The sequence below is a fragment of the Nicotiana attenuata genome, chromosome 6 (assembly GCF_001879085.1).
Source record: "Nicotiana attenuata strain UT chromosome 6, NIATTr2, whole genome shotgun sequence".
NCBI lineage: Eukaryota > Viridiplantae > Streptophyta > Magnoliopsida > Solanales > Solanaceae > Nicotiana > Nicotiana attenuata.
In genome coordinates, this window is record NC_031994.1 from 35,635,810 (window position 1) to 35,663,556 (window position 27,747).

Genomic DNA, 27,747 nt, shown 5'->3' on the forward strand with positions numbered 1-27,747 from the left:
GGCTCAAAAGGTGAAAAAACCATGACCTACTACTCAGTAGGATTTTCCCAAACTTCCACTAAAATCATTGAGCCAAAACACCATTTACAAAACTCTTTGTAAACCTAAGGATTAACTCTAATCCCGTTGTAGCACACAGCCTCAACTGTTGCGACAACTTCAAGTTAGCATAACTTGAACACTCTAAGTACCTAATGCAATTTCTTCTATGAAAGTTGAAAGGTCAAGTTTAAATCACCTACTACAATTGAACTAGAAATAAAGAAAAACACAATGGAATTGGTTCTTTTATTTCGTTCAAGTAGCTTCAGGAGTGCACACTCAAATCTCACATAACTTGCTCGCAAAATCGCCTTGCTCTTTTGCTCTCAATTTAGTTTAGCTTCTGCGTTTGTGCCCTGTAAAAGAGAACAATCACTGTTATTTAATAGGTTAGTAATTAGAGTTTGATTGGGACTCAATTGCTGATCTTCCATCGAAGTTGAGTCCTTGAACATTACAAACTCCAACACTATCTTTTATCCGGATTGTGTTCTCTTCACATAAGGAGACTCTCTCCCCTTATCCAATATGCAACCTTTTCGATCATATCAGGAGATATTGCTGCTTAATCAATGGGACTTATCTCCTTCACGTGCATCTCACATGTGTAGGTTGATCATGACTATGCTTCACATGATGGACCTGGTCCATGACTGAGTTCATTTGTCATTCTTCAAAACTTCACCTGTTCATGGGCCAACAAACCTGATGGTATCCTTATCTCTCAAAGGAAGTTTGCTTTGGATTTATTGAAGGAATACCGGTGTTTTGACTACAGCAGTGTCTCCTCACCTCTTGATCCTACTGTCAAGCTAAAAGCACAAGAGGGTAATCTCCTACCAGATCCCACATACTACAGAAAATTAGTGGGAAAGCTCAACTTTCTCACCAATACCAGGCTGGATATAGCCTATAGTGTGCAGCTCTTAAGTCAGTGTATGCAAGCTCCAAGGGACACTCATTTAACTGCAGCATTTCACCTCCTTAGGTATCTCAAAAAGGATCCTAGCTTGGGTGTATTCTTCTCCAACAGTCCTGACTGTTCAATCAAGGCTTATTGTGACTCAGAGTGGGCATCTTGCCCAGACTCTAAGAGGTCTGTTACTGGGTACATTGTTTTAGTAGGAGACAGCCCTATTAGCTGGAAGTCCAACAAGTGTTGAAAACTTTTCTCGAAATAATCTTTTAAATTTTTTTCTTTCTTTTTTGAACCTATCTATTGCTAAGGGTTGTTTGACATTTAGTGTGTCTTTTATTGTCCGGTATTTGGTATTCGCTTTTTTACTTTTATATTATATTAAGTACAGTTATTCTCCGTACATTCATTATTGTATTGTATACTTAGTTAGCTTAGTTAGTGGTTAGCTAGCTTAGTTAGAAATTAGCTTGGTCAAATAGTCAACATCTATATATACTTGTACAGTTAATGAAATCAGTTAAAGGTTGTCATTTTACAGAAAACACATTGATCTTTCTGCTCTCTCTATCCCTATCTCTTGTTCCCTTTCTTCTCCTCCCTCAGAACCATCCAGAAGACTCCATGGGAGCTCTGTAGATCTGAGCTTGCATGTGTAATTTGTTATATTAACAACTTATGCATCAATAAAATCACCGTTATAAAGGATCTTGTTTCTTTAATATGATAAAATGACAAACTCAAGTGAATCTTAGTAGCTGGGTGATTGGCTCTTGAACATTCACTTGTTAGTAAGGGTTTGATTCCTCACATTGTAATCCATTTCCTTATTTCTCCCATACTTATATATATATAATAAAAAAATAAAAAAAATTAAATAGACAAACTCAAAAAGTCAACCCAGCCATAGGGGCGAATGCACCATTACGAGTATGGTATGGGTTCAATCAATTAAACTCATAACTTTTGATGTGAGCAAAAATTAATATATAAAAGTTTACTGAAATTGTAATAAATATTAGAAATGACACATAACTTTAAAAATATAAGAAGTTGTATCTAAAAATCTTAAAAGTTAGAACCCACAACACCTTTGTATGCTTGTCCTGTATATCTAATCGGAAAAGAAACCAAATTTAGTACACTAGTTAGTATGTGGTTATGTTGATAACCAATTTGTTGAAACACCTTTGTATGCTTGTCCTGTATATCTAAACGGAAAAGAAACCAAAGGGAACCGAATAATTAATGCCATAAAAACTCAATGCGTCCACAGCATTATTCAAAGACTAGGAGGATCTAATTTTAACTTTGTCCCTATGAATGGTACGTTAAAAGCATAAAAAGCAAGAGAAAAACAAATGAACGTTTACCCATCTTTTAATACCCTATAATAATCAATTGTTTAGTTGAGTTAAACATGATGATTTTCTATTTCTTTACACTATTTTGAATATCTTTTAGAATCCCACTTTTCCCTGTCCACATCTTAAGAGGCGACAAAGGCATGAAGTTAATTTGCTTTTGATTTGTGATCATCACGTGAATACACTTATTTATTTATCAATAGTTGTTTTTGAATTTGGAGTGATTATATTGTTTAGTACATGTATGACTGTTTACGTAATACTCTTTCAGAAAACGGGCAGCTCATCAACATGACTTGTATTTCATAAAGCACTATCTTTTAGTGGTAATTAGCTATCTATAGATACCATTTGCTATATTACGGATTGTAGATACGTTTTCTGTTGTTATAAGATGTATTAGATGTATTTAAGCTACTGTATTCATGAATACAGTAGCAAAAATAGGCGTGAATCAGGGAAGTCCAGTTAATCAGTTGTTGTATTCGAGTGTATTCGACTGTATTCATGGCGTGAAACATGGGATTACAGCTGGACAAATTATTGTATTCGACTGTATTCACGGCGTGAAACAGGGGATTACAATATTTTTAAATGAAAAGTGAATCAATTAACATAATAGACTCCTAATATAACTCAACAAACTCAATTATAACACACAAATTTTGTATTTCCTTGTATTAAAAAGATTCTCAACTGGAAACTACCCCAAAAATATAGCAATCTTCAGAGAAAGTATATAATACATCTGAATACATAAATTATATTAATTAAAAAAAACATATGAATACATTCATGGCATATAGCGAGACAGTGAATACAATAAAATACATAGAATACAACGGGATACATTGAAAGACAGTGAATACAATGAAATACATGGAATACAACAAGATACATTGAATTACAATGAAAAAAAAGACAATGAAATACATGAAAATACAGCGTGATACGTTGAAAATACATTGAAATATATTAACAGAAAATCAAGTTGCTCAGCCCCAAACTCTGTCGTCTTTGTTCAAGAACAAACCCTAATTTCCGGTGAATCTCATCCTCCCCACCTCCACCAACACCCTTATTTTCTTTAAACACATCACCACTCTCTTCTTGTTCTTGTTTAGCCTAAGACCCATCATCAAGAACCTGCATTTGTATAACACTTTCTATGTCTTCATTGAACAGTGATTAATCAGTTTCAGAAGAAAGTTTCCACAAATCAGAAATGGCTCTGAATCTTTGCCATAGTTGTTGTTACCTGTGGAGAAGAAATGGGAGTTGTTGGGGAAGAAACATGGCTTGGGAATGGGAAAAGAGGGTATAGTGGAAATGGGTTTAGGGTTTAAGAAGTGGGTTTTGGAAGGAAGCAGGGTTAAGAGTCGGAGGTGTGAGGATTTGGAGATGAACGAGAGAGCATTGTGGAGACTTGACAAACAGAAACAGAGGAAGATGGCTGCGAGCGGAGCCTCAGTTGTGTTTTCAGGGAATGGGGAAGAGAATGGTATGTATCAAAGTAGAGAGAGAAAGAAAATAGTATAACTGAATAGCGTATTTAGTGGCTTAGGGGTAGGAGGTAACCAAAATTAGATATTTTGCTATAAACATTAAAAGGTATCTATAGAATATAATTTTTTTAAATGGTATTTATTTAAAATAACAGGGTGTTTCGCTAGCTTATAAGCTTGTCAAACTGGCTTATAAGCACTTTTTGGCTTATCTACGCGTTTGGCAAAATTAAAAGTGCTTATAAGTTAAGTGCTTATAAGCCAAAAATAAGCCAAAAGTCATAAGTTGGTCTCCCCCAACTTATCAAATTTCAGCTTATAAGCAGTTTAAGTTTGACCAAAATATCTACTATTCTATCCCTAAAATACTTCTTTTTAAAACAAAACTCTTCGTATACCCGGTTCTTTAGCTGCATATTATTAATTTCAGCACTTTTATCCAAACACGTAACTGCTTATTTTTTAAATCAGCTTCAGCACTTAAAAGTGTTTTTCAGCACATAATGCTTATCAGCTACTCTAAATCAGCTAAGCCAAACGGGCTCTAAATAAGGTGTTAACATTTGCTATAGGAGGTAAAAATTCCTTATTTAATCATAGGAAGCCGCAAGTCCTACGTCCAAGTAATAAAAATGTTGCTCCTATGGTGGCAAACAATTATTTTCTTTAAGTGATTAAGGAGAGTCACTCTCGTGTAAGTTAATCTCCTTCTCTTATCGCTAAGTTAGTATACCATCTGTTATGGTATCCATCATGTATTTAGCTATTTGATGTCAGGAGAGAGCACAAAATGCAACGGTAAGATGGTTATTAACAATTGGTACAGCTAAAAAACAAAAGGTATATGTAGCACTCCTAGTACATGATGGTCAGAGCACGACTTCGTAGGTACAAACAAACATAGTGCTATCTTACTTACATGCACATTACATCCAACAGAAAAAAGTATACAAACTTTTTAATCACTCAAAACAAATTAGCTACAGAGATTTGGTATGCACACCCCACCATCTGGATTTTGTTGTTCCTTCCATATCCGTCCAGTAACTCTAAGCTTCAGCTCTTTCCGGTCACCACCAGAGAAGAAAAGTGCCATGTTACGTTGGATTATAAGACCATCGTGACTGTCTCTGACCTTACGGTGGCTATCTCGAATACTTCTTGGGGTACCCTCCCATAAGAGCTTTCTACCATTTCCTCCTACTTCTAAACTGTAGCTGTAACTGCGTGCCTCACTTTCATCACCCATGAAGCGTAGAAATGCCATATATACAGGTGCCATGCCAAGCTGGAACGCCTCAAAATGGAGACAGAAATACTGCCCGAAACAGTGGAAGACCTGATAAAAGAGCAACAAGAGTCACCCTGTCAAAATACACTATTTTTCTGAACTTGCAGTGGCCATGAACTTGGGGTAGTCAAGTCATCAACAATAATATATAATGGGATATAAGTATTTAGTGTCTTGGAAGGTTAAAAAAAGGTGCGCGCACACGTCATACAGAATGCAGGCCCCAAGTAGATGTCAAGAGACAAACTCAACACAAATCATGCCTCAAACCTTGTCCTGACCTATCTCATATTAGAATCTGTCAAAGCAAAATGTTCTAGGGCCCCTTTACCGTTATACGAGGCATCTTTGTTTTTAACTTGGAGAAGGAAGCTTTTCCAAAGCAGATGAGAAATGACAGGATAAAATACAATGGCCATAAGGTGAACTTCTCTTTCTTCATTATTGCAAGGCGTAATGGTTTCCTGGCCACTAAAACTTGTATCGGTTTGTAAAGCCGATACATGAACTTATATTTTTCCCATTTGAACACTTCAACTTGACAGAATGAATACTAATAAACACATTTGACCATTGACCAAGCCTATGTGGAAGTGGTACACCTGACATGGCTAAATTGTGTGCAAATCACGCTGCCAAGGCGCGTGAATAGTTTTATTTTTATTAAAAAAATATTAGAAATAGAATAAAATATAAATAAGAAAGGAAAAAAAAAAGAAAAAAAGACCCTTCTCTCTCCCTTCTCTTTTCCCCTCCCCTCCCACCTCTCTCATTTTCCCAAGCAACTCCCTCATCCTGTAAATTTTTTTCATTTTCTATCCTACTTTCCCACTCCTTCCCCGTTTCTTTTTCCCTTTCTCTTCCCCATTCACTAAATGGCTCCTACACAAGGATGGCAAGCACAAAAAATCTAAGAATAGTCCAAATTGTTATGCGTTGATTTACTGGAAAAAGAAATGCAAGACCGGATATCCGATTCATCATCATCTGGTTCTTCTTGGCCGTCACTGAGTTCTTCCATATCGGACTCGGGCTGTTTTGGGGAAATCTAGGGTTTGCAGGTGGGGCTTAGCGAAGAAGCCGTCAATATGAGGAGGGCAGGGTTTGGAATCAAAGTCGAGTAGTTCTCGGGAAGGACTATCCATGGCCCATTCCCTTTTGTGAATCTCGTCGTCGGTTAAACACCAGAGAGAACTCAAATTGGAGGAGGGCGCCGTCGCCGTCGAAGTCAGAGAGCCGACGACCTTGTCCACCCGTACTCTGAAGCTGTCATCCATTGCTACCTTGTGAATAGTGTGTATATAACACATGCTATATACACAGGCTGTCAAAGCAGAAAAGAGCAGTAGGCTATATTGTTGTTTGGACGAAGCTTTCATATAGGAGGAAGAAGATGATGGTGGTTGAAAATGGCTGAGGTTTGGAGTTGTTGGTGGACTGTTGGCTGTGTATATTGGAGAAAAAAGAGTAAGAAAAAGAAACTAAAATTTTTAAAGATTAATTTTTTTCTAATAATATAGGACCCACAAATCCACATGTCATATAATAAAGACCAAACATGTGACATGGCATTCATGTCAGAGCGATTGACGAACACGTTCAATAGAAGTATTTATTAGTATTCATTCCTTCAAGTTGAAGTGTTCAAATGAGAAAAATATAAGTTCATGTATCGGCTTTACAAATCGATACAAGTTTAAGTGGCCAGGAAACCATTACGCCTTATTGCAAACTCTATACTTAATTGGGTCAGAACATAACCTTCAATAGAATGATTTCAACTATTTTCAAATGGCTGAATACATAGACAGCCCCTTAAACTTGTCCGAGAATTTCATTTAGACACCTCAACTAAGGATGTGACTTATTGAGCACTTGATGTTCCATGAAAAGCGTGCCTATTAGACACAAAACAGTGATACTACCAAAACATAACACGCGTGCAGTTGACGCGCACTGACGTGGCAATGAAGACAGTGAAGTAATGACACGTGGCATCCTAATAATCAAAAAAAGTTTTGTGCAAAAAAACTTTTATCGACCCCCTCCGCTCATCCCAGTCTTTTGGTTTCTCTTTTTTGAACCCTGTTTTCTTCTTGGCTCTCATGGGTTTTCTGAGAGGAGAGGAAGATGAGGGCGTGAGAATTGAGTGGTTTTTCGGCGAACGGTGATAGAGAAGATGAAGGAGAAAAAGAAAACAAAAAGTAAACTAATTACTGTACCTATTTTTGTATTGAAACATGTCATTAGAAAATGTTAGCACCGTTTTAAGTTATTTCACGCTGCCCGAAGAAGTGCACATCATGCATTGTGCTATGTCACCACTTTGTGTCTAATAGGCACATTTTCTATGGACATTAAGTGTTCAGTAATCACATCCTTAGTTGAGGTGTGTAAATGAATTTTTTGGACAAGTTTAAGGGGCTACCTATGTATTCAGCCTTTTCAAATAGATGCCATCAAAAGTACAGATTGATTGGAAAAGGGACAAAAAAACAAGATTGACCTACAAAAAAAAGAGATAGGAAGCCAGGATATATGTTATGACAAAAGAAACAACAACAACAACTACAATGCCTCAATCCTAGGCTAGTTGATGTCAGTTGTATGAATCCTCAATATTATAAATGCTCTGTTTGGATTCATAATATCTCAATACTCTGTACATAAGGATTATCCAACATTAGGAGTTCTCTAATATAGTCTAGTAGAAAAGGACAAAAAAGGAACATTTGGACTATGAAAATGTAAAGCAGGTATTCCAAAAAAGAAAAGATGTGACACGTGATAATTTGGCATCCAAGTTCTCTTTTAAAAATTTCATCCGCAGACCAGTTGCAAGTTCATTTTTCAGCATTTGGGTGGTTAGGATGAATAGATGAGCTAAATATTTTGCTACATAACACTTGCTCAGTAACCCCACTAAACACATTAAATGTTAGGCATAGCAATAAGAAGAAATGATGGTTAAAGGATGCTGGAGTTACCGTCAGCATCCATGTGGCATTTTCCACTTCACGAGGATTAGACTTTACATAACGATGGTTGAACGTGCATCCTGTGTGCATATCCACTTTGTGGTCATCTCTTAAATGCGTAACCAAATAAGGGATGTCTCCGGTCACTGAGCACTCTGACCCAGCATATGGGCAATTGTACGGTCTAAAATTGCACAATGTCTCATGTTTGAGTTTGCTGTAATATGGGAATATTTCTGGGCAGCCCAAAGAATAATATTTGCAAGGCAGTTCAAGCGACTCTGCTACCTTCTCTAGCGCTAAACATCTTATATCACCAAGCTCTTGTCTGCATGTGGGACATCGATTGTGCACCCTTGTTTTGCAAGTTGAACAAAGCGTGTGTCCATTGTGACACTACAAAACAAAACAAAGTTCAAAAATGATTACCTTAAGTCCATTCAGAAGGAGTTAAAATCAAAAAGACTAAATGAACAATATGAATCTTGATATGCATTAACGTTTTTCAGTTGATCCAGCCCTAAAGCGTTCACATGACAACCAGACCTAAATATAAAGGAGAAAAGATAGGATTAAGGATGAGAGAACAGAATGCTACCTGATTTAGCCATAGAGAATATATCACGGATGAGAAGATCCATTATTATCATTTTGCTTTTCTCTTTTCTTTGGAAGGCCAAACATCTTGTCTTTTACAGAAAAATAAATTTAGTCCCAGTATTATGTAACATGCCATGTTCCAAAACTATCACTGAAAGAAGCATACATATAAAGTACTCATTCAAAACTGATAATATGAAATTCTGCTCATCCATTTGATTGTATTGTTCGGTGAAGAATAGTGTAATCAAGGAGTCACTTGAATCCCGAAGAATGTACCCAAAACTTGCCTGCTACAACTATAATGAAAAGAAAAAGGAAATGTCCATTTTTTGTTAAAGAATTCCTAGAGGCATTAACCATTTTCTGAGAAAGCCATATTGGGTTACCCTAAAAGGAAAAATGTCTACTTTCTAATCAAATAATCCCTGGCGTCATTGACCATTTACTGAGAGACCGCATTGGATTGTTAACGCTAACTCAGGTACAAGCCCTAAACCTTGTCCAGCAATGTATAACCACTGAGTACAGAACTTCAATTATTCACAAGATTTCAATCATTATATATGCATCAAGGATTATCAGAATGTTTTTCTCTTACTCCTTTCTAGGCTTTCGGCTTTAGAAACCATTTTGTCGCCTTTCAAAGGGCTGGAGTAAAGCGGGATAAAATTTAGCCCGTCTTTTGTATCCTCCAATGTAGAATTATTATGTCAGGAGTAATATCCTAACAAAATATGTCCTAAATAACATTTTTACTCTAAAATATAACAGGAGAAGAGCAAAAGGTTCGGCACATCCCTTCCCTACTCCCAAAACCCTAATATGCTTTTGCATCATCGTCTTTCCGTCAACTGGTCATGCCTCTCATTATGTCCCACATCATTTTCCCACTTTACTAGCGGATAATCCCCCCCCCCCCCCCAACAAACAACACACACAGAACCTAAGCAAAAACTTTATACACCCAGCGCACCACCAAACACTAAAAAATTCGGCTAAACGAATTTAATCTACTCCAAAAATCACAGGCCTCCCAAGTCTCAATCATCAGCAAGACGAACTCCAAATACAACAAGTTACAAGAATGGGACTCTTTAAGTAATTTTTACCAACTGGTGATATGTTTTCTTACTAAGCTCAACTTGTTTAATATACCTCCACACAAAAGTCTTTTCAACTTAATCTTACATTCTCCCTCGATATACAACAATGTATCTTCGTTTGTATCATATTATCAGATGCCAAATGGAGAACATAGGAAGGATCATTCAAGACACTGCAGAGTGAACTAGTTTAATCCAATCAATCGCTCTACAAATATCCTTCCATGAACTAAAGTAGGAAAGCTTATTGAATGTAAAGTGCACCACTCCCATACTGCAGCCAACATTGTCTTTCTGAATTACTAAATGCATCTCCTCATAAATATTTAAACCACAGGTGAACGTAGCACGGGCTGTAGATTCCACAAGCAGAAAATCCTCCCTTCTTCTGTACGTCAAAGTAAAAGTAAGAAAGCCAATCACAAAAACATCCGCAATCAGCTGTAGTTATTCCCCAAAACAGCCAATAGTATACAGTGAATACAATAAGAAAAGCACAACACTATCTGCAGTCATCTTCAACAACTCTCAACTCTTCAAAATTGATAAAACTCAATCTAATAAAGTACATTGTCCTGTTTAACCTTGCTACACCATAATCATATTAAAATGCTTCAATCCGTATCATAAAGTTTTCTAAGTACTCCTCAAGAGATCCTAAACATAGCCATGAAAGTTCCAAAGAACCCAGCTTTAAGATGATTAAGGGCTGTAAGAGCGCAATATCAACCTACTGTGACCAACTCTTTTGCCTCATTATCCATCTACAAGATAGCAACTTTATTATTTTTTTCAAATGAACTTAGCATTCTAACAGCAAGAGACCAACTCTTCGTATACTCTACCGGTGGCATCCAATTTGTCAACCAGTAGACCAATCCCCTAACCAAATTGGAAAGGCCTATAAAAAGAAATCTAGAATTCAGTATCTATATTTGTCATCTCTAAATTTACTAGTCCTTTAGAATTTAGTACTCAACACAACAAATGTTACACAAAAGACTTCAGTTTTCCCCTCAATTAACAACAACTAGTTGAGGTCGGCCATATATTATCCATTTGGGTCTTTTTAATTTCAATCAAACAAAACAAAAACAGTCGGATCTCACCCGTAGATAAAAGAATTAATCAAAACCCAAATAATAAATATAAAAAAAGGTGAAGAGAATGAACCTGATGAATAGGTGGGTACATAGAATTAGTACAAACGGGGCATTCCAGCAATTCATGAACACTAGTAGGGGCAATCCCGGAAGGTATAACATTAGGATGAGGTTTTGCTGAAGAGTATTGTTGATGAGATGAAACAGAAGATTGGATCTCTTCATCTTCAATGCCATCCATTGATGATGATACACACTCAATGCTATCCATCTCCATTTCTTCCATTACAAATCTGAACCACCCACTTTCATTTAATCATCAAATATTCAAACTTTTTTACCAAATGACTTACAAAATCAATCAAGACACAAACTTTCTTGTGTTTCTTCTTTATCCTGAAAGGGAAAATGGAGAAAAATAACACAAGGGTAAAGGGTTCGGATCAACAATAAAATAGAAACGAACCCTTTTGCCAGAAGACGAAGTTCGTTTCTTCTTTCTTCCTCTCTCTCTCTCTCTCTCGGGGCTTCCAAGGTTGTCTGAGAAGAAGAGAGAGAAATAAGGATAGCCGTCAAAATTAGGGACATAACTGCAGTTGATCGTCATCTTACGGCCACTTATTTTTTTGTCAAACTGCCTTTTCTTTTAAAAACAAATATATTAAATTCCGACTGGAGGTGCCAATTTGATGAAAGTAATTATTAGCCAGCCTATTTGATGGAGAAAATGATAAAAATGGTCCTTAATATATATGGGTTGGAATGTTTTGGTCCTTGATATTTACCACTTAATAAGAATAGTCCTTAATGTATACAAAAGGTGATAGCTTTGGTCCTCAACCCTAAAACTAACCGCTGTTAAATTTAACCCCAATTCCTCAAAAGCAAAGCCCGGCAGACCCCTTTCCCCCTCCTCTTCTATCTTTTACCGTGCCAAGCTCTCAATAAAAAGACCCATCCCCAGCTCGCACCTCTTCCACCATTTCAGTTACTACCAAATATAGGTGTTAATCGGGTCGGGCTGATTCGTTTTCAATCCGGGCTGGGACGGGTTGATCGGGGATGGATTTTGGACGAATATATTTTGGATAACGGTGCACCGTACCCGCTAAACTCGTTAACCCCTTAACGGGTTGTTAACGGGCCCGTTATCAGCCTGGTTACCGTTACAATATTTTTTTTTTAATTATTTGGACCGTTGCCAACGGTCAAAATTTAATTAAAAAAACAAAAAAAAATTACACTAGCCCAGCCCGCCCGAACTCGAACGGGCCCACAATAACCCGAAAATTCCCAACCCGCTACCAGCCCGTTATCCAAGCCCGCTAACCAACCCGGTCCGATAACGGACGGGCTGGTTTTTTTTGTTCAAGTAGTCCCAACCCGCCCGATAAACACCTCTACTAGCAAAGCACCCATTTCAAACAACCAAAACTTATACACATGATTGATATGTTGAATGGAAGAACATATCAAGAAGAAGAGTGAACCCATATATATGATATATCCTTGTATTTAAAGATCAAAACTTGTTTTTGCACAACAACTACGAAGCAACTTGGACAATACGATGTTAAATGTCCTTGTTGGCCTAGTGGCGATTGCTCTTTGATAGGTTACAAATATCTTGGTCATAAGTACTTTGTTTTATGTTTTGATGATCTAACAAATTTACGATCAAGAACCAGATAAGGAATCTGTTACACATTCTCAAGACGTTAAGATCACAAGGTTCCAGCTTGGGATATGGTTCAACTCTTCAGAGTAGAAGGAACAACTAAGGAAACAGGTTCCTACCAGTTACCGAGGTGACTGTACGAAGTCAACTCTCCAGCTGGAAAGTTGCTGCCTGCACACGCTACAATACATGAACACTGCAGTAGTCATCTTTCTGTTGAAGACTTTTTACCTACCTAGCTTATATCATTAAAGGTGATGTCATACATGTATTAATACAATCAAGGAAGGTAAAACACTTCACTTGAACACTTAGAGATTTCACCCAAGCTCACTCACGTGACCATCCATCAAGCAACTCTCAAGTGATTCAAGAACAAAGAACAAAACAACTAAGGACCAGTTCTCACATCAAGTTATTGTATGTCCTTAGTTGAGTTGTAACTTTGTTAATGTTTTTACTTGTAACTCCTACTTAATTTACATAGAAACAGTGTGTAGGAAACCCTTTTGTAAATCTTAAACCTGTGTGTTTGAGTCTTGGCTAGAGTTAGTCGAGTTGTGAAGTGTAATAGAGGTATTACAAAGTGGCTTGTAATATGTGTGTTACATGTTAGTAAGGATTAAGAGTTTAATTCCTAGGTTGCATAGGTTGTAATCTAAAAGTTGCTCAGTGGTGAAGTTGAAATCCTACAAGAGTAGGTCGTGATTTTTAATCCCGTTGAGCTGAAAATTTTCCACGTAAAATTTCTCTTGTCATTTACTTACTGTTGTGTGCATGTGTTCTGTTGAACCTGATAGGGAACTTGGTTGTCTATACAATTTGATGGACCCTTATATTCTATCACTCTTTCTGTCAATCTTTGCCAATATGAAATCTTGTCAAGCAACATCACTGGTTGCATATCACGAATTGGCCCATCACCTCTTCTTCGACTATATTACTAGTCCTATAATGGCTAGAATTTTCTGGTTCACCATTATTCTACTTCTTTGAATCTTTCCCAGTAAGAAAAAAATTCAAACTTCATCAAGATACAAAGCAAAAGTTTAGAATTTCGTAGCACATTGAAAACTATTCTCTTAAGACTTAATGAAATTAAATTGGTTTTCCAAACTTTGAATACTATAGAGCATATATTTCATGATCCATCGCTTAAGCATTAGATTCAAGTCTATGTATCTCCGTTTGCAATATTATAAATCAAAATGAAGTTTTAACAAATGAAGTGATTAAAACAGATTCGAAAGTAAATTTAAATAAGAAAAAAAGGATTTCCATTTATAAAATCCATAAGACTATCAAGAAAAACAATTTAGCTTCCCAAGCATATCCATTCTTGTTTGAGAGAGGGTTTGGATTTAAGGTCGTTCATGGTGAATGAGAGAAGAGGAGGGGGAGTCGGGAGAGACGGGGGTGAAGTTTAACAGAATTTTTTGTGTTCTACTGTTAGTTTTAGAGTTGAGGACCAAAGCTATCACCTTTTGTATACATTAAGGACTATTCCTATTAAGTGGTAAATATCAAGGACCAAAATATTCCAACCCATATACATTAAGGACATTTTGATCATTTTCTCCTATTTGATGTGATTTCTTTGTGCTCGTTTGGATGGGTGCTATGTATCCTTTCATAATGTATTGTAACGACCCTACCGGTTGTTTTGAGCTCTAGCGTGTCGTTTGGTGGTTTGAGGTCTTGAGTAGCTTCACTTCATGTTTTATGACTTATACGCGTAGTCGGAATCGAATTTCGGGAAGTTCAGAGTTGATTCGGATGAAAATTTCTAATTTTGAAAGCTTTAAGTTGAAAGGATTGACTAAGGTTTGAGTTTTGAGTAAACGACCTCGGAATCGGGATTTAAGGGTTCCAACATGTTCGTATGATGATTTCGGACTTGGGCGTATGTTCGGGTTGAGTATTGGGTGGTCCGGAAGCATTTTGGCGCTTATTGTTGAAAGTTGGCATTTTGAAAGTTTAAGAATTTCTTATGTTTAGTTTGAAGTGGACTTTGGTGTTATCGATGTCCGTTTGAGATTACGAGCCTTATAATAGGTTCGTATCGTGATTTGTGACTTGTACGCAAAGTTTGGCGTCATTCTGAAATGTTTTGATATGATTCGGACCCGTTCGTCGAAGTTTGAAAATTGAAAGTTGTCACGATCCAAAATTCACTAAAGGTCGTGATGGCGTCTAACACTGCCGTTAGACAAGCCAACAGTGAATGATTAACTTAATTACTCATTTTAATACTTTTTAAATCACTAATTTTCATCAATTAGATAGTAAGAAATAGAATTTACAGAGTAAATGATAATATTTTCACAACTACAATAATGAGCAACCCGTAAGCACCCCTAAAATCCGGTGTCACAAGTGCATGAGCATTTTTTTCTAAGGAGTACAAATATAATACAACCTCTGTCCCGAATGTAATAAGACAGGATAAAATAAGTAATACAACGAAGACTTGGTGGACTGCATTGTGTAACCTGGAATGCAGCTCACTTGAAGTCTCCTTAACTGGTGCGCCTACGCGCCAAGATGATCACCAAATGACCTGTCAGATCATGCACATTCAGTGCAGAAGTACTGCAGCATGAGTACGTAAATCAACGCGTACCCAGTAAGTATCTAGCATAACCCCGGAGAAATAGTGACGATGGTCGACATCGACACTTACTAGTGGTCCAAATAAAATATATCCCTCCTTGTCATGCCGCATGTGCAAATATCAATGATAACAATAGCACGAACAACTCATATGCGAACACCCCGACAATCCTCTCACCACTATCACGTGTGCCAAAAAATATAACAATACAATATAATGACTTGCACCACATGTGCCCATATGCCACAACATTTCCTCAAAATAAATTTTAATACTACAACCATACATAGCCCTCAGCTCAAACACTGAGTACAACAATAACAACAATAATAACACGAGAGTACGGCAAGTAAATCAACACAAGAATTACAAAACACAAAGAAACGGAAGAACGAGTTCACAATGGAAGACATAGCAAGTAATAATGGTTTCAACAAGAATAACTCAACGATGGGAGAGATAATGTGTAACAACGATATCCAATAAGAGTAACTCAATAATAGAAGGGATAACACGCAACAATGCTTCCAAATAAGTACAACTCGACGACAAGAGACATAGCATGTACAATGATTCCAAGTAGGTACAACTCCGATAAGGAAATATCATGTAACAATGATTCCAAATATGGATAAGTCAACATTGTTGGGGATAACAATATCTTCAATTAAGGTTAAGCAATTACGGAAGAGATAGCAATAACTTCAATTAAGGTTAGGCAATTACGGAAGAGATAACAATAAATTCAATTAAGGTTAGGTAATTACGGAAGAGATAACAATAACTTCAATTAAGGTTAAGCAATTACGAGAGAGATAGAAATAACTTCAATTAAGGTTATGCAATTACGAAGAGATAGAATGGCAATAAAAGAGGCAACAACTTTATTAAGGCATACAAGAGTTTATTTGGCAACAAGGGTAGAACACAAATCAATCAACTTTAAATAAGACACGTAAGGATGAATTAGCAAATGGAGGATTTAACATAATAAGACAACTTTATTTTTAATGAACATAAGAACCTAAGAGTCTAAGCCGGTCAAATTTTCACATATAAGCCGTGTACACACTCGTCACCTCGTATACACGTCTTTCACGTAGTTCAAATAGTACAAGCCAACAAATCCCTACGGGGTAGTTTCCCCACACAATGTTAGGCAAGATACTTACCTCAAAAGGCTTCAATCAATTCTCAAAAATAGCTTTTCTTTTACAATTCACCTCCGCTCAACACAAATCTGACCAAAATCGACTTAATAACATCAAATAATGCAAGAGAAATCAATTTCAATAATTAAAGCTATGATCTTTACACAATTGTTCAAAAGTCAACAAAGTCAATCCTAGACCCGCCCGGTCAAAACCCGGGTCCAATGGTAGATTCGGACTACTCATGACCCCACGAGTTCATATATGTGGTTAGTTTCAAAAATCCGAGTCCAAATCAACGCTCAAAACTCAAATTCTTATTTTTCAAAAATTTGACAAAGTTTCACAAATTTGCACTTTGATTCATATGATTAGAAATAGGTTAGAATCACTTAACCAAAGTTTATAGATGAAAATTTGTCTTCAAAATCGTCTCCTACCGAGTCTAGGATTCCAAAATATGAAAACGAGACCAAAATCCCATGCCTCGGCTCTTATGTATAGTCGTAGGTGTCGCAATTGCGACCTAAGATTCATAAATGCGAACCTCGCAAATGCGAGAAATCAGTCGCAAAAGCGGAGATCCCACATCCCTTCTAGAGTTGCAAATGCGACATAAATTTCGCAAAAGCGAACAGTGGACACTCGCAAATGCAACCTGACTGATCGCAAATGCGAGACATCATGCCCAGCCTCTCCTCCGCAAATGCGAACTCTTGGTTCGCAAATGTGAACTTAACAATCCACAGCTTAATGTCGCAATTATGATCCTAATCTCACAAATGTGAGACCTGAGGCATCAAATCACACCAGCAAATTTCCATACTCTATCAAACACTCGGCAACACTTCTAAAACTCACCCGAGCCCTTGGGGCTCTAAACCAAACATCAACACAAGTCTAAAATCATAACACGAACTCGCTCGTACGATAAAATCATCAAAATAACATCCAAAATCACGAATCAGACATCAAAAGACAAGAATTTAACATGAAACTCAAGAACTTCTAAAAACACAATCGCGCGTTCGATTCCTATAAATCAACTCGGAATCACGCCAAATTTTGCGGACAAGTTCCAAATGGAAAACTGGACTTATTACAAGTCCCGGAATAGAAATCCAATACTATAGCTATGAAGTCAACCTACAGTCAAACTTGTAAAAATTCAAAGCCTTAAGATTGCCAACTTACGGCAAAACAACATTAATCACCCTACGGACCTCCGAAATCGATTACGGACATACGCCCAAGTCCAAAATCATGAAACAAACATCGGAGCCATCAAAACACCGTTCCTAGGTCGTTTCCACAAAAGTCAAAACCTTGGTCAACATTTTCAAAATAAGCTTATAAAGTGAGAATTACTCATCTGAATTCATTCCGAACCATCCGAAAATCAAATCCGACCATGCATACAAGCCATAATACACCATATTTAGCTAGTCAAGACCTCGAACCACTGAACGGATCGCTAAGCCTTAAAATGACCGATCGGGTTGTTACATAGTGCGTAGGCCGCAACCTTTCCTCATACCCCATATACATATAATATACGCGTATATAACGCCATCTGGTCATGGGTCAATGTACATGTATAAATGAATGCAATACATAATGAAGTAAGTCAATAAGATCTCTCGGGATGGCATAAGATCAATATGCTTTCGGTTAATATCACAAAATAAATTTTATCAAATTACGTATTTCCTAGACCCATGAACAAACGATATAATAATAGGATACATGGGGAATCAAAAACTTAGGCACCCCTAGTACTTCTAAGAATAAAGTCATTTATGATAGTTGTGCGATTGCTCATTTCGTTTGTATCATATGGATTATGCCAAAAGAAAAGAAGGGATAACCTTAACATACCTTATCACAATCTGTCCAATAACCACGTTGAACTCGTTTTGTAGCACCTTAATATACAACAACGATAATAATACTATTGTTAATCTACGAAAGGTACAACTATCGCACAACGAACGTCAAGCTTATTTTATATTAAAACGGGCAACATCTCCCCTATAATCTTTACTTCTTCCCAATTCGAGATAACACTAACAACAACTAGAACACAACAATAACAACATATATACATCATTTTCCAACCTTATATCCATCACAAAATACCACAAATTAGCCTAACACACCCCAATTACTTCATACACAAAACGACAACCATAGTAGTGTCAAACAACCCAAAAATGTAACTACGAACAACCAACCAACCACTCTACCATTATGTGGTGTTCTCCACACCCTTTCTCCTCCCAAACTCCATAAAAGCAGTAGCAAAACAAACAACCCAACAGCAATACGAAATAACCCACAAAATAGTCCACTACAAGTTGAACAACTCAAACTTACGGCTTCCGATCACCATCCCGTGAGTTCTTACGATTATGAAATGAATTTGAAAATAAGAGAAAATCATTTAGAGTTTTGTGTTGAATTTTTGTGAGAAGTTTGTTGGGGTGTATCTCTGATTTTTTTGATATTAATGAGTGTAATATTTGAAGGAAATCAGCCCTTAAAAGGGCTCTTTGGCCGACTCAAACTAGCCCCTTTTTGGACATATTTCCTCCTTTCATTTAAGCAAGTAGGTGACACACCTACTTATCACATATGCAGTCTGTGCAGTCTCGCAAAAATACAAATATCTCTCTACTCCAATGTCGTATCACTAAACAGTTTAATGAGTTAGGAACCAGACTCGTAGATCTTCCATTTGGTAGGTGTATCATCCCATAATTCAAAGTATATTTGGAGAAAAGCTCAACTACATTTGACCTAATTTTTAGCACATTTATGAATGTAACTTGTGATGATATTTGCCAACTATTGTTCCACAACTCGCTTGACTTCAAACATAACACACGGCTATCATATGACTAAAATAACCCATAAAATAACCTCCTTATCATGTTAAGTACCATATTCCCACCCCAAAAGTACATGTTATAATATTCCTAACTTGTCGACTTTCGAAGAAACTTATCTTCTTCGATTCATTTAGCTTCTAAACCTTCCAACCCTCTTGGTACTTGTTATTCATGATCTTGAATATTTAACCTCCAAGGTAACATGATTTACTTACTTTATGTACTTTCAAATATAATCTCATTTATGAGCTTACAGTTGACTTGCGACGTACTCTCACGTACGAAAATATGGGGTATATCATCATTCCCCCCTTTGGAACATTCGTCCTCGAATGTTGACTGATGCGCTTACCAGTTTCATAACCTATAGCTCTCGTGAATACCTTAGTACTATCCTTGCCATTTAGGCACCTTTTCTGTGAATAAATCCAAAGGCCGGGCATTCCCCCTTTAGGCCTCTTTCTCACACCACGACATGTGGTCAAAATTCTTCCAAAGTAAAAGTTTAATTTAAAACATCAAGAAAATTTATATGGAGCCAAAGTTTTAAATGTTTACCTCCAAGATTCATCCTATAAAAAGGTCTAATTATCTAAATTACTAAAATAAATATGGCTACAAGAGAAAAACCACATTTCTTTAATGTGTATATCGTGTGAAAACAAAAGTACCTATTTAATGTACTCATAGAAAATTATAATAGTATGAATGTATAAATAAGGGTAAATTTGTAAAAATAAAAAGAATGTCTTCTTGATTGTGCAAAACACAACTTATTTTGGACAAAAATTAAAAGACAAAAACATCAAAACATCTAAATCAACCAAAAGTGTCATCCATGATCCATCGCATGCCTATAGAGCGAGAATTTAAAATGGGCACTAATGCCAGGCATTACTGTATATATGGCTTCATTTTATGAAACTTTTCCTTATTTTTTATGTAAGCATTTTTTTGTGTAATAATTACAATATTTATGTATGTAAATAAATTTAACTGCTGGTTGTAGTATTCGATATAAGAATCTAGCACATATGATTTAATTGATGTCCGTTAAACAATAATAATTACAATATTTTTATATGTAAATAGATTTAATTGCTGGTTGTAGTATTCGACATGAAATCTACCACATATGATTTAATTAATGTCCATTAGATGTTTAATTCTTTGAAAGGAGGAATATATTTGTCTTCTCGGGTTCTACAATTTTATTTTGACTGATGACAATTGCGACTAATTAAGATTATTAGAAGTAAAGTTTTCAAGATATAATTATGGATGCTCGTGGGGAACCTAGCATCTTCTTCCATGAGTTTTAGTTGTTGACTATGAGATTTTTGTATGTAATAAATAGTTAGGGGGAATTAGTTATTCCCAATTTTTTTGTCTCATTGGTTCCTAAGATATTGTGATAAAAGAAGAATTTGTAGGGAAATGACACCGAAAATAACAATAATAATACTGCAATAATATTATTTATGAACGGACACACGGACTGGCTTGAGTCGTGCTAGGCACTGTCCTAAGAAACTATTTCCGCAATGTGAAATGTTTCCCCAGGATTAAACAAGCCTACCTCTATTAGGGAGGATACATGAATCAGCAAAATTAAATATTACACAAATCCAGCTAGTAGGAAAAAAGGAAGACCAACTAATGTGTAATGTTGATTAAATATTATAGAAAAGGAATTGGAAGGAAGAAGAGAGAGACGTATGAGAGGATGTCTCATGATTGAAATTGGCTTAAGGGAAGACCATTTTATAGGCAAAAAAGCTTAAGGCTTTCCTTGCCATTTGTCAAGTTTCTTGCCATTTGTCAAGTCTCTTGCATGCATCTTGCCATTTATCTCTTCCCAGGCTTCCACATGGCCTTCATCAAGACATTTGTCAACAAAGGTTTAAAATATTGTCACAGTCCCCCACTATTTTAAAGACTTTTTGAAATAGACTTGCTGGATTTGCATGGTCCAAATGCAATAGGTTTGGTGTCTTCTGGACTATGAACCAAACTTAGACCAATAAAATTTAACTCACAGAATTATTGGTGAAATATAATATTTCTATGAACCAACAATTCTTATTGTAAGTCAGAGATTTTATCAATCACATTTTGACCCCCGGTAATTTTGCTGTTCAACGCGGTTTTGTGCCCAATAGGCCATGCGTGTGCCTGGTTATTCACGAGAGCTCTAGAGACTAGGCCAAAATCTCATAGGAGCGGCCCACTCCACTCTCATATAGGTGAATTCATCAAGTGTATACTGCTTTTAAATACACCATCCATAAGGACTATGAATTTCATTAAGAGTTACAACTCAGCCTCTCAATTAGTAGCAGTCAAGCACTCTCTTTTAGTGCATCAGTGCCAATATTGACTTGTTATTACCCATATGAACCTACTTCATGGGATCTCCAATCACATAGGTTGGGTTACCATCTCTATTGACAACATGTCGGCCTTAACCCCATCTCTTTTGAGGTTTGAAGAATTAATTTTCTTCCTACAGGTTTAGTCAGAGGATCGGCCAAATTAATTTCTGACTTCACATAATCAATGGAAATTATTCCATCTCTCAGCAGCTGCTTTATGACATCATGTCTCAATTTCATGTGTCTACTTTTACAATTATAAGATTTATTCTTTGCTATAGCTATTTCCGCGCAATCACAATGTATAGACACAGGAGGCAATATGTCCTTTATTAAAGGGATATTAGCTAAGAAGTTTCTTAGCCACTCAGCCTTAGAACTAGCTAATTCCAGAGCTACAAACTCTGATTCCATAGTCGATCTAGCAATGATCGTCTGTTTAGCTGATTTTCAAGATATTGAACCACCACCAAGGGTGAATACATAACCACTAGTGGATTTTGTCTCATCTGAATAAGAGATCCAATTTGCATCACTGTACTCTTCTAAAGTAGAAGGAAATCCACTATATAGGATACCATAATTCATGGTTCCTCTCAAATATTTTATTAGTCTAGCTAATGCAGACCAATGCTCTCCGTTGGGATTATGAGTATATCTNACTCTAGTACTAAAACGGATAAGCGGTCGCTGCAAATATAATCCGATCTAAAAGTCCGAAGTCGAATCCCACAGAGAACTAAGGCTTAGCTGTATCTGTTTAATATCACCAAGAAGACAAGATTGAAAATAAATAAACAGCAGAAAACTAACTATGCTTGAATTGTAAACAATTAGAATAAAGGTCTAAGGTAATGGTTTCTCCCGTTGTTGATTTCCTTGGTTGTATGTTTCTTATAGCGTTGACTTAGTTGCTTCTATCAATCATGAACTCTCCAGCTATCATAAATCTCTCTCAAGCAATTGTGATAATTTACTAGACGCACTCTCTCAAGCTACGCTAGCTAGATTCGCATTACAGTTCACTTAGATCGCACCCGAGGTATCGTTATCTCTAATCCAACCTCTAAACCCTCGGTTATGACTCTCGCCTATACTCCGGAAGTGATGTTGTTCAAACAACTACCTAAATATGCACTCTATCTCAAGCAGATACATAATAAATAGGAACGGCTAATTGAGGATCCTTTCAATTAACCACAATCAAAACATAGTTGAACAAATAGAGATTAAACTAATTCAAATCTATATTACATATAACAACCAATTCATCCCCAACGGGTTTCACCAAAACCTTAGATTAGAAAAGTTAGCTACTCATGAAAATAACAAAAATTACAAAAGAATTCATATTCAAAGGTAAAAGAACAAAGAAGAAGATTAAAGATTGATGCCCAATTATCCTCCTTGCCTCTTGCCATTCCTTCTGATGTTTTTCACTTCCAAAAATCATTCTCCCTCGCTCTTGGCCGGCCTCCCTCGTTTAATATAGGGTTTAGGTCTTAAAATCCCGTGTTTTGCACTTTAGTCCCTGAAATTTACGCGTCCTGCCGCGGTCCCACCGCGGTTACGCCAGGACCGCGGCCAGAATGGTCCTCTGAATCTTTGGTAATGTTCTGCCACGGTCCTACCATAACCGCGATTTTCCACCTTGTTCTGTTTGGAATTTGGAAAAACGTAAAACATGAAAGTTGTAACCCTTTGAGTTAGCTTTCCAACCATTTATTGTGGATCCCAAATGGAGTTCTGAGAAAAAAGTTATGTCTATTTTACTAGACAATGCGCAATATGCCTCCTCGAGTCTTCGTTTTGTTGTTTTATCATCCGTTGATCCCCGAATACGATCCCGGCTTAATTCCTTGGGCTTTTACTCAGACTTCAAAGCTCCAAATCACTTGAATTCATTCCATAACATTTATATATCTCGGAATCACTTCTACAAGGCATAAAACACACCGTTAGTGCAAAACACTAGCGATTAAAGCGCAAACTCAACTAAGGTGCAGTAAATTAGAGTGTAATAAGCGACTAAAATACGTAATTGTAGCCTATCATCAACACCCCACACTTACACCATTGCTCGTCCTCGAGCAATCGAACTACACTTTTTTTTTTATAGACACGACCTTTTTAAACAATTCTCTTAACGCAGCACACCAAGAGTATTTAAAATAGACTAAGCACAAAAGCGTAACATCTTCACCTCAAGATTTGACTCACAAGTGCCACGCATTATTCACAACTCACCTACTTACTCTAACATAGAGGTCACTGACATTACCTTTCCTTCATGAATCAAGTGCCCTCACACAATACAAGAGAGTAGTTCCACACAATAAAATTTAAGAACACTTAGGAACTCAAGATAGAAAGAATTCACTCACTCTCAGAAATAACATTCATATGCCACAAAAGATGCTCCATAAGCTTGCCCGTAGTGTACTACTCCACTAATCGAGCTCATTCAATCTTGGATCAATTAGGACTTTATTTGGTTGTAATGTAGGCTGCGGGACGGGTAGGATATATTTAGATATAAGAGTGACTACACCTCCCTAAGCACTTTAATACACATACTTTAACATTCAAACCCCATACTTACGTCAAACCAAACTCCACCTTCACATCAATGTATATTACCCCATACTTCTTTAAGCATAATTACAGCAAGAGTCACCACTTATTAAAGAAATACTTTTTTTTCCACAGCAATACAACTATATTTTTTTTTCAATTCAAGTGGCTCTTACTTGTTCAAAACAGTGCACCTTTCTCCTGATTTCATTAGTTCCACTCAAAAGCCAAACCAACCACCCCACACTTTAACTTTTACATAAATCATCAGAATTCAAGTGCTTATGAGAGGTTAAAAGGTTCAAATAGATAGTCCATTCAAACAAATGGATAAGGCTTGTAATGTGGTTGCCAAAGAAACAGGATTACAGGCTCAAAGGGGTTAACTACGATACATAACAATTCGGCGGGTAAAATATACATATCTGGCTCAACAAAGAAATGCCTATATCACTTCCTAGACCGAATAAAACTACTATTTCGCTTTGCAAACACACAGGGCAAGTTCTAGGCATCAAATGCAATGCACAGAATATAACAAATCCTTACACACACATGGCACATAACTCACTCAGGATTGGTTTCATCAAGACACTCTAGTCAAAGCAGTTAAGCAAAGTTAAGATCATACAATTTAAGGTACTTATACAAGAGTCAAAAACTGAGCCTAAGCGTCACAACCAAAGTACTCACTATTCTCAAGGCATAACAAAGTCAAGAGATATTGCTTCAAATCAAAACACAACACAATGGCTCCTATTCCTAAAAAAAATAACTACACCCGGTTCAAATAAAACCCTTGGAAAAGAACCGTGGTTTAAAGAAAAACCAGGGGGGAATTGCTACACTACCTAACAAAAAAAAATCTTTTTTTTTCTTTAGACTTAAATCCCTCAAGAAAATTATCTAATAGATCCATCTTCGGGAAAAGTCCAATCTTTAAAAAAAAAACTATTTAATTAAACTAACACAACTAAAATAGCATAGAAAGTCACCAAGACAATCTCCTCACCCCACACTTAAAATTGTGCATTGTCCCCAATGCACACCATAACTAATAAAAAGGGTAAAAGAGACTCCCTGGTAGGCCAAAGGCCGAAGCACTACAGCTCATGTGGTACTCAGACTTCTCCCCAGCTTGGTCCTTCGTGCGGGTACCTCACGCTTAGTTCCAACCATTTGGTTTGCTGTTGCATTCTTCCAATACCTTTGCTTTCCATTCTCCTGAAAAAATAAAAAAATTACACTACAAAAATAATACAATTAAAAAAAAAACCAATAAAGCTGGGTTGCCTCCCAACAAGCGCTTGATTTAACGTCGCGGCACGACGCGAATCACTTTTTTTGCCTCCACCTCGAGCTTATGAATGGAACCCCAAGTTTTGCTTCAAGCTTATGATTATGCTCTTAGGGCGGTACAAATTCTTGCAAGCCAAAAATTAGATAAAATCTTATGCACTTGTTGGCTGTCGACCGAGGAGTGTCACCTTGCCTAGACAACCTTGAGAAATCCAAAATATAAGGCTCATCCACCTCTTCCTTGGACTCCTTTTTATGCTCATAAGGGTGAATTTCCATTTCACCGTCTGAACATAATGTAGAGAAGTGTTTGGAATGAGGCCCAACGCGCTCAAATACATGAACTTCAAGATTTTTAACCTCCTCAACACAATCACACTAGAGTCAACTAAATTTGTATCTTCAACGTCCTTGGTTGACTCTAGTATTACTTCTTCAACATTGACATCCTCAAATTCTAGTTGGCTAGGTTGTTGATGTTCTGCTCTGACCTCTCCAATTAACACCTCAAATTCATGCTCTTCTTGGCTACTATCCTCAATATTGGCTTGTTGAGCATTAAAAGCTCCAACCACTTGACTCAATTGAGCCTCCAACTTGCGAATAGTTGCCTCTTGCCTTTCTATGTGCAATTATTTCTCATTGTTTTGTATCAGAAGGCACATTAGCATATCCTTGATCTCCTTCAGGTCCGCATTCCCAGGTTCTTTGTTCCTATTAACTTCACAAGAAAAGGTAGAACCATCATAGTAAGGGGTTGGGGAAAAATAAAAAATATAAGCACAACCATGAAGGTGACCATTTTTACCACCACACACATCACACACATTCCACAAATAAGATTGAGTTGGTGCACATAACTCGCTCTTAGGAACTTTTTGAAAATTTTGCCACGGGTGGTTTCCTTCACAATATGTATGGAGATCAATAGTAGAATTATCTACACCTGAATTCCCATAATTCCAAGATGCCATGTTTCTCAAATCAACAGTTATAAAAAAATAAAACAAACTAATAGTTCAAACTTGAACCCTACCAATATATACAGCTACAACTACACCGTTAGTTCCCCGGCAACGGCGCCAAAATTTGATCACGCCCAACTCTAGTACTAAAACGGATAAGCGGTCGCTGCAAATATAATCCGATCTAAAAGTCCGGAGTCGAATCCCACAGAGAACTAAGGCTTAGCTGTATCTGTTTAATATCACCAAGAAGACAAGATTGAAAATAAATAAACAGCAGAAAACTAACTATGCTTGAATTGTAAACAATTAGAATAAAGGTCTAAGGTAATGGTTTCTCCCGTTGTTGATTTCCTTGGTTGTATGTTTCTTATAGCGTTGACTTAGTTGCCTCTATCAATCATGAACTCTCCAACTATCATAAATCTCTCTCAAGCAATTATGATAATTTACTAGACGCACTCTCTCAAGCTACGCTAGCTAGATTCGCATTACAGTTCACTTAGATCGCACCCGAGGTATCGTTATCTCTAATCCAACCTCTAAACCCTCGGTTATCACTCTCGCCTATACTCCGGAAGTGATGTTGTTCAAACAACTACCTAAATATGCACTCTCTCTCAAGAAGATACATAATAAATAGGAACAGCTAATTGAGGATCCTTTCAATTAACCACAATCAAAATATAGTTGAACAAATAGAGATTAAACTAATTCAAATCTATATTACTTATAACAACCAATTCATCCCCAATCACCAAAACCTTAGATTAGAAAAGTTAGCTACTCATGAAAATAACAAAAATCACAAAAGAATTCATATTCAAAGGTAAAAGAACAAAGAAGAAGATTAGAGATTGATGCCCAATGATCCTCCTTGCCTCTTGCCCTTCCTTCTGATGTTTTTCACTTCCAAAAATCATTCTCCCCTTTCTTGGCCGGCTTCCTTCGTTTAATATAGGGTTTAGGGCATAAAATCCCGTATTTTTCACTTTAGTCCCTGAAATTTACGCGTCCTGCCGCGGTCCTACCGCGGTTACGCTAGGACCGCGGCCAGAGTGGCCTTCAGAATCTGCAGCAGTGTTCTGCCGCGTCAGGTCCGCAGTTGCAGTTTCAATCGCGTTTTCGGCCCTGTTCCGTTTGAAATTTGGTAAAACATAAAATATAAAAGTTGTATCCCTTTGAGTTAGCTTTCCAACCATATATTTTGGAGCCCAAATGGAGTTCTGAGAAAAAAGTTATGTGCATTTTACTAGACAGTACGCAATATGCCTACTCGAGTCTTTGTATTG

At 36.9% G+C, this 27,747-nt stretch overlaps 1 protein-coding gene across 1 annotated transcript; it reads right to left on the minus strand.

The window, feature by feature from the left end:
- LOC109226829 (E3 ubiquitin-protein ligase SINAT3-like) lies at nucleotides 4,612-11,498 on the minus strand. Its single transcript, XM_019391703.1, has 3 exons — nucleotides 10,979-11,498; nucleotides 8,109-8,495; nucleotides 4,612-5,169 (listed from the first exon to the last, which is right to left on the minus strand). Exons 1-3 carry the CDS (start codon nucleotides 11,192-11,194, stop codon nucleotides 4,807-4,809), a joined length of 966 nt encoding a protein of 321 aa, XP_019247248.1. The 5' UTR covers nucleotides 11,195-11,498; the 3' UTR covers nucleotides 4,612-4,806.